This window comes from Salvelinus namaycush, chromosome 23, assembly GCF_016432855.1.
Source record: "Salvelinus namaycush isolate Seneca chromosome 23, SaNama_1.0, whole genome shotgun sequence".
Taxonomy (NCBI): Eukaryota; Metazoa; Chordata; class Actinopteri; order Salmoniformes; family Salmonidae; genus Salvelinus; species Salvelinus namaycush.
In genome coordinates, this window is record NC_052329.1 from 39822288 (window position 1) to 39831165 (window position 8878).

Sequence of the window (8878 nt, forward strand, 5' to 3'; positions counted from 1 at the left end):
GATTGAAACGCTATTAGAGCGCACCACAGCTAACTAGCTAGCCATTTCACATCGGTTACATGAGCATAATTCTGATACTGTACAGTATGTCAAATATCAATGAAGCAAGGTGCCAATTCCTTAAGAGCAATGTTGTTGTCATGCCTACTCCTGCTCCTCCCTCCAGTGCTCGATGTTGCTGGTCTACTAACCATCGGTCCTGGCAAACCACATTGCGCACACCTGCAAACCATCATTGCACACACCTGTTACACCCATTGAACTACAATAATCACGTAGAGAAAGAATCCTTCTTAAGTGTTCAATGCCAAGATTCAGAGACAGCACAGGGCCAGATATGATGGGTCTTTTATTAGTGTCTAGCAGAGAGTCAGTCAGCTCTTTAAAATCAAGTTTTAACTGCTCAGAGCTGCCCTTCATAATGTCATTAAAACCCACATGGACTACGATATAATTCATTTCCATGTCCTGACGTAGTACATTCGGGAGCAGCTTAGTAACATAATTTACTAGTTTTTGCACCAGGAATGGTCACATTTCTTACCATGGAGCTGCCCAAAATCACGGTTGGCGAGAAGGACGAGGAAATCCGCCCACTCCCACGCTTCACAGGATTCGGAGAAACCTTTATGGACGGGCGAGAGGCAGGATAACTTGATAACCCATTACTCCCTGTGCCTGGAGCAGGCCTCCAACAGATGGAGAAGCCCCGCTCAATCCAGAGCAGGGACGGAAGGTTGCCGGCGTCGACTTTGAAATCATAGGATTACGCACTGCGGCCGCAGACACAGGTACCCCCAGCGACGAAGGTGCAGGAAGATCAAATCCAAATTGTATTAATCATATGCACCGAATACAACCGGTGTAGACCTTACAGTGAAATGCTTACTTACGAGCCCCTAACCAACAGTGCAGTTTCAAAAAATACAGATAAGAATAAGACGAAAGTAACAAGTAATTAGAGGAGCAGTAAAAAACTAACAATATATACAGGGGGGTGCCGGTACAGAATCAGTGTGCGGGGGCACCGGTTAGTTGAGGTAGTATGTACATGTAGGTAGAGTTATTTAAAGTGACTATGCATAGATGACAACTGAGAGTGGTAGTGGTGTGTGTGGGGGGGAGGGGGGGGGGCGACAATGTGTATAGTCTGGGTAGCCATTTGACTAGATGTTCAGTCTTATGGCTTGGGGGTAGAAGCTGTTTAGAAGCCTCTTGGACCTAGACTTGGCGCTCCGGTACCACTTGCCGTGTGGTAGCAGAGAGAACCGTCTATGAATAGGGTGGTCAGGCTCCAGGACGGCCAAACAGTTGGTTGTTTGTATCTGCTCCGGGCCACTCGTTGGGAGTGTTGACTGCTTTGCGAAAAGCCGCTGTCTTCGGCTTCCACGGCTCATGACATGCGACCATCTTTAATTGCCATGCTCCTCTTGCTGTACTCCTTCGACTCCACTATCAGATGGGGGAGCCCCAGGCAACACCGGCCAGTTGGATAATGACAAACGATAAGGCGGAGATGCATCCAACAAGTGCGATCGCCATCCAGCCACCGGCGTAGAAAAGGTAAACATTCCACTCTGCATTTTCCCGTTTCTTACGTAGGCTGGCTACCTGTGTGATCAATGAAGCCACCTCAAGCCTATAATCCTCGGCAAGTAAACAATTGCCGTATTGGAACTCTGAGTGATCCGGTTTGTCAAACAAAGTGTAGTAGATACAGCTACTACAGCGCTGGAACCGTTAATGTATTTCCTCAGACAAAGAGGGCTCCATTGCAAAACTCATCTGGTACTAACTTCGTTAACTTGATGGCTAGCAGCTTAGCGGCTCTGTCAAGCAGACTTCAACCTGTCTTAAGCGGGATTCTGGGACAAGAAATAGCGGTCCTAGCTGTTAAAGCTAACCGCGTCGCGGAATCCATACAAAAAACAAGTTTGGTATTTATATTTAACAAATATTGGTTATGTTTTAGTCAAATAACAAACCAAGTGTTTCTAGCATACAGTGTTCAGCTGCACACTGATGACGTCCTCCTTTATGGAGCAGCTGGGGGCCAGTCTAACGGGCAGGTGGAGAGGACTAAGCAGGAGCTGGGGAGGTTCCTAAGAAGTCACTGCCAGGTCCGGCAAGGGGAGCGGTCCCGGTTCCTTCCCTGGGCGGAATACACCCAGAACTCACTTCGTCACTCCTCCATGGGGCTGACTCCATTCCAATAGCCACCCTTTGCCTTGATGACAGCTTTGCACACTCTTGGCATTCTCTCAACCAGCTTCATGAGGAATGCTTTTCCAACGGTCTTGAAGGAGTTCCCACATATGCTGAGCACCTGTTGGCTGCTTTTCCTTCACTCTGCGGTCCGACTCATCGCAAACCATCTCAATTGGGTTGAGGTCAGGGGATTGTGGAGGCCAGGTCATCTGATGCAGCACTCCATCACTCTCCTCCTTGGTAAAATAGCCCTTACACAGCCTGGAGGTATGTTGGGTCATTGTCCTGTTGAAAAACAAATGGTGGCTATTTGAAGAATCAAATATAAAATATATTTTGATTTGTTTAACACTTTTTTGGTTACTACATGATTCCATATGTGTTATTTTATAGTTTTGATGTCTTCACTAGAACATAGTACAAATAAAGAAAAACCCTTGAATAAGTAGGTGTTCTAAAACTATTGACTGATACTGTACATTAGTGATAAATGGTAGAAACCTCCACTGTGCAGTTAATCATCTCTAAAATGAAGGCCACCACTTGCTCCCTTGACTACATCCCTACTCAAAACCGGTTCATCTAGCTTGCTTATGTTTGTTCAGCCAGCGTCACCACCCTGATCAACAAGTTCCTGCTGACCTGAGAGGTACCACTGATCTTCAAAACAGCTGCAGTCACCCCCTTACTGAAGAAATACAGACAAGCTTTATGTAACGGTTGTGAGGAGGAGTAGGGATTGGACCAAAGCGCAGCGTTGTTATGACATACTGAAGTTTATTAAAGTAAGACGAAACACTTTAACAAACTACAAAACAAATAAACGATGTAGACAGACCTGACTTGAGAACTTACAAACTACGAAGAACGCACGAACAGGAACAGACTACATACACGAACGACAAACGAAACAGTCCCGTGTGGTAGACATACGGACACGGAAGACAACCACCCACCACAAACAATGTGAAACAACCTACCTATATATGGTTCTCAATCAGAGGAAAACGTAAACCACCTGCCTCTGATTGAGAGCCATACAAGGTCAATTAACACTGACACTAAACATAGAACAAACAACACAGACTGCCCACCCAGCTCACGTCCTGACCCACTAAACACAACTAAACAAAAGGAAAAACAAGGTCAGGAACGTGACACTTTAAAAAAAAATATATAATATATAGCCTGTCTATTTATGGGTTGACATATGCTTGACTTGCTCAGTTTCCCACCACAAAACACCAAAAATAGTAAAACCAGCTCACCTGCTTTTAATCTCTGACTGGACTATGATATATTTAAATAAATAAAACGTGTATGCCCCTACACCGAATATTCGAATAAACAAATCCTATAAAATAATTGTATCTCACATTTCTCTATACACTACACGAACTTAGTTCGTCAGTTGACCAAATACATGCTTCTCTGCTATTTCATATTTGTTAATGAAATGTATGAATAAATCCAACCGAATAGAACATATGGTATTATTGGCTACTAACTTGAAAAACTCCCCCGTGCACGTTATTTGAGCGTTCAACCTACAAAGCATTCCTGAATAAGGATTCCATGAATGTGACGCGTTGTCACCACAGCAACAACGGGACGCCAAGCAATGCGCATTTGCTTGTAGGCATATCGGTTGAAGAGGAATTTTGCAGCAGAATAATGCCTCCAAAGAAGAAGAAAGGGAAAAGTAATATCAATAAGTCAAAGACCAAAAATAAGAAAACAAATGAGGGTATGTTTTTTTCTTTTCTCAGGGCTGCTTACTGTTACATTTTCGATGTAATATGTTTAATTTTCGTACTTTTTGAAACCTTATTTTGCCTGTTAGAAAGAGCGCACAATTTTAGCTGGGCTCTGCATATCTGAGTATTGTCTAATTCACTGTGTTCATGCAGGGGGAAATGAATTGGCGGAGAAGTACAGGCGAAGTGCATTGGATGTAACAGTTCTGAGGGACCATCTTGGTGAGAACACTAGACTGCGGCCACTTCTCTAGAGCTCCTAAAATGCGTTCATTAAAAGCAGAGCAGCGACTCTAAAATGAAAGCTATTCAAGGGGAACCTTGGTATGTTTTTGCTCCAATCATCAAATAAGTCAGTTCAATCAGTTCAACTCAAAATATATATATTTTTTTATAAATTCATGATAATCTGGAGATTAGAACAAATGAACTAGCCTGGGTGCGGGCCTGTTTCTGCTCTCTTGTCAACTTCTTATGGAATGACAGTGGAAAACGCAAGAGCACGAACCGATCTTTTGACTAGGCTACCTATTAGGAGGTTAAAACACTAACTCAAATAATTACACTGGGATCCCACAGCACTTCTGAGATGTACTGATTTCAATATGAACAACTACGAATTGATTGAACAATAACTACAAAGGTATTTTACACACTGATCAAATGCATACTCCATGTGTGACACGACAGCTCTGCGAGGGGATGTGGCACTGCAGGCCCAGTCCATCAGTCATGACCTGAGATCTCGTATGCGGGACATGGAGCAGGAGCTCCACCATGAGAGATTGGACCGCAAAGATGTCAGTGCAGGTTGGTGGAAGGGAACAATCTCAAACAGACACACGTGCATACGTACACGCACACAGTAACGCACTACACACACACACACACACACACACACACACACACACACACACACACACACACACACACACACACACACACACACACACACACACACACACACTCAATATGCATACTATCGTGCTCCACACTGTCATGCTCAGAGTGCATTCTCCGACCACGTTCTCTTGAGTACATTCTTGTGAGGACTAGAGTGTGGAGAATGCATAAAACAATACACTTGAGAAGGACTCCCACTCCCCCTACTGTATTACCTCACACTTCACCTCCCCATTCACTGAACCTTCTTCCAAGATATACACAAAGCAAACGTTTTACTTCCTAATTATCAGCTAGATATGTGAATCGTAATAATCTAGCTAGCCAGCTAGTTAAAACAGGCAAAAATGACCTAAAACTACTGTTATGGAAGGTAGATGTACATTTTCCCTGGGTAGCTACCAATACTTCATGGCTAGTTAGCCAGTTAGCCCTATTGACTTACTATGGATTTACCCATTCACTGAACCGTCTTCCAGCCAGGACAACAATGGCAATAGAGACGAAACAAGATATACACAAAGTAACCGTTTTACTTCATAACTATCAGCTAGCTATATGTGAATCGTAATAATGTAGCTAACCAGAAAGTTTAACAGACAAAAATATCCTAAAACGAATATTATGCAAGAGAGTAAATTCTTAGACCTATTGACTTATTATGGGCTTGCAATCTACAGTACATAGGCAGGTAAACATGCCAAAAGGAACACAGCATGTATTTATTATAGTATCAAGATAAAATATTGTAGTCAGGCAACATATGAGATGTGAATAGGCAACATTTCATTTCTGAAGTTGTAGAGTATTTCCTCTCGCGTCAGCTCAAATAATGGATTAATTTCAAGAAATGTTTCTTAATTTTTTTATGTGGTTGCGTCATATTTCTTTGCATACTTTCCGTTGAAACTTGCATCGATATGTACAAACAGAATACTCATTCGAGAAGTGTCCGTTTTCGCACACTTTGATTTGGACTCATACTCCGACCCTCCCGTGCTCCAATTTGCGAGCACGGTAGTATGCATTTTGAGAAACACCCTAGGTGTCTTGAAAAGTGCTTAAAATAAAATGTATTATTCTTTATTATTAGTAGGGTGCTCTTTAGGTAATATGTAATACTGGCATACCTTGCAGATCTCACCCGTCAGTATAAGACCATGCAAACAGACATGACGGTCAAAGTGAAAAAGCTGGGGGATGAGGCCATTTTGCTGCGAGAACAGCTTGGTGAGCTATTGAACACACAGTATATCCAGTTCATTCAAGCTGCAACAATTGTTGTTTTAGTAAGAATCAGATACATTGTAAGTGATGTCTGTCTGTCTGTCTGTCTGTCTGTCTGTCTGTCTGTCTGTCTGTCTGTCTGTCTGTCTGTCTGTCTGTCTGTCTGTCTGTCTGTCTGTCTGTCTGTCTGTCTGTCTGTCTGTCTGTGTCTCTGTCTGAGTGTGCTCAGCTCAGTGTCAGGAGGAGTTGAGGGCAGAAAGGAAAGCGCATGAGCAGTTGCAGCAGGAGAAGGATACCACAATAGCTGACTTACAAAACAAACTGGACAACATGGAGACCGACTATGAGAAGATTCTGCATGTGAGTGAACTCATTTCAGCTTATCAAAGAGGGCTTATGTTGTAACATAATCACAGGGAACGAGTATGAAAGGAATGCAAACACATTTGTTAGTTGCCTGAAGAAAATGAATATCGGGCAATGATATTGATGCTTTTGCTACCACTGATTATATCTTTGATAACAACGTATGCTATAGATGTGATAACGTTTGAGATATTATATGTATGTCTTGTTTTGCTCTTCATGAGAATGATTCCCAGTGGGTTTCCCAAATGACACTATTTTCCCTATATGGTGCACTACTTGGCAATAGTTGGCAATAGAGTGCTTTTTGGGACACACTCCCTCTCTCCGATATAACAATTCTTGATTGACCCCTACCAGGACACTTTGGACAGTTTGACCTCCCAACTGGCTGAGGCTCGACTGCGGTGGGAGCATGAGAGTACTGTTGTCCATCAGGAATACAAAGAGCTGCTCTCTGACTTTGGCTTGAACTCACTGGACATCTGAAAGGCTCTAATTATGTAACCAGGGCCCGTATGCATAAAATGTCTCCTGGTAAGAGTGCAGATCTCGGATCCATGTCCCCCCTTTTACCCCCCCTGTCCATGTACATTTCATTATAATCTAAAAGGCTAAATAGATCCTAGATCAGCACTCCTACTCTGATAATCTTTATGAATACTGGCCCTGATCACCACCACATAGTGCCATTGCTAGTATAAGAGCAGGCACACCAGGCGCTCGTATGTGTCAAGCGTCTCAGAGTTGGAGTGTTGATCTAGGATCAGTTTTCTTTTTTAGATAAGAATGAATAACATTACATGGACAGTGAGGACCTGATCCACATCAGCACTCCTACTCTGAGACGCTTGACACACATTATGGCAAAGGAAATAGATAGATTCCGTGTTGATTTGAAGTCATTCATTAACGAGAAGGAAAACTTAATGACAATAATGTAACAACCAGTGTTTGATTCATTTTGTTACTGTGTCTTTCATGATGTATAATACTTCTTAAAATACTTCTTAAATACATGCCGTTTGATTTTCTTCCTATAGTTATTGTGCTATTGATGGTCATTCACAAATATTACGTTTTTGAATCTTTGGGTGACACAAATTGTCGTTTGAAATGATCCACAGTAACTTACATACTAACTCTCAAACGAATGGCTATTGTTTGAGAGGGAAACAACTACTGTGCATTGATTGGCTTTTTTACACTTACAACACATATTTATGGAAGTAAGTTAGTTTATGTATCGTACATTTCTACCAGGGTGCATCTCCCATCTTTCCTGATAGTCATTCAGGTATTTTATTGAACACTACCTTTTCATGTCCACTAGATGTGGCTGATCATGGCACAATTAAGCCTAGCTTTAGGCTCTTCCTGGTGAAAGATATGAATGCAGATTTGCTTCATAACTATTGCATTTGTGGCAACGCTATTTAAAGTGTTTGCTTGTCAACCGTGTTAAGACAAAACTATTTTCAAATTTGTCGAGGCTCTGGTATGACTTGGAATCTAACCTCCAACACAAGGCCACTGAGTTGGTGTCAGTAGTTAGCCATACCCACTTAAAATGTACTTGTATAGGTTTGTAATGTTGTTTAGAATATATTAATGCCATGACTTAAGCAGAGATCCAGTGAAGATGATGGTCGTGTGAAGTATGGACTTACTTACTGGCCATATGCTGTGTGGGCTAAAGGCCAACTGGGACACAAGCAGGACAGCCGGAGGCCACAAAGGGAAATAAACAAGATGCAAAAATACAGTAGATGCACATTATCTCTCTCGTACTTTTCCATCACAGTTAAGAGGACACTGTGTATATATGTATACATACTACCGTTCAAAAGTTTGGGGTCATTTAGACATGTCCTTGCTTTTGAAAGAAAATAAAAAAAATTGTACATTTAAAATAACTGTCACGCTCGTGAAAATGGACAGACTAAGGCGCAGTGTGATCGGAGTTCCACATCTTTATTAAAAGTGAAACTTCTCAACAATAAACAAGCACCGAAACGTGAAGTAACATAGTGCAACAAGCACATATAGAAACAATATCCCACAAATGCAGGTGGGAACAGGGACACCTTAAGTATGATCCCCAATTAGAGACAACGATAATCAGCTGCCTCTAATTGGGAACCATACTCAATCCCAAACATAGAAACAAATCGACTAGAACACCCCCTAGTCACGCCCTGACCTACAACACCATGGAGAACCAAGGGCTCTCTATCGTCAGTGCGTGACAATAACATCAAATTGATCAGAAATACAGTGTAGACATTGTTAATGTTGTAAATGACTATTGTAGCTGGAAATGGCTGATTTTTAATGGAATATCTACATAGGCGTACAGAGGCATTATCAGCAAGTTTATCATTTCAACGTCAACAGTGAAGAGGCGACTCCGGGAT

At 42.1% G+C, this 8878-nt stretch overlaps 1 protein-coding gene across 1 annotated transcript; it reads left to right on the forward strand.

The window, feature by feature from the left end:
• The first annotated feature begins 545 nt into the window (after positions 1-545).
• On the forward strand, positions 546-7375 carry ccdc153 (coiled-coil domain containing 153). Its single transcript, XM_038961882.1, has 7 exons — positions 546-637; positions 688-809; positions 4119-4187; positions 4656-4775; positions 6006-6098; positions 6325-6455; positions 6822-7375. Exons 1-7 carry the CDS (start codon positions 546-548, stop codon positions 6948-6950), a joined length of 756 nt encoding a protein of 251 aa, XP_038817810.1. The 3' UTR covers positions 6951-7375.
• The last annotated feature ends 1503 nt before the right edge of the window (positions 7376-8878 follow it).

What these genes read in the sequence shown, in the direction of transcription:
- ccdc153 (XM_038961882.1), top strand. Translation starts at nt 546, where the DNA reads ATGGAGCTGCCCAAAATCACGGTTGGCGAGAAGGACGAGGAAATCCGC. An exon ending in AGTTCTGAGGGACCATCTTG is followed by an intron (nt 4,188 to 4,655) that starts GTGAGAACACTA and finishes GTGACACGACAG; the next exon opens with CTCTGCGAGGGGATGTGGCA. An exon ending in TTTGCTGCGAGAACAGCTTG is followed by an intron (nt 6,099 to 6,324) that starts GTGAGCTATTGA and finishes GAGTGTGCTCAG; the next exon opens with CTCAGTGTCAGGAGGAGTTG.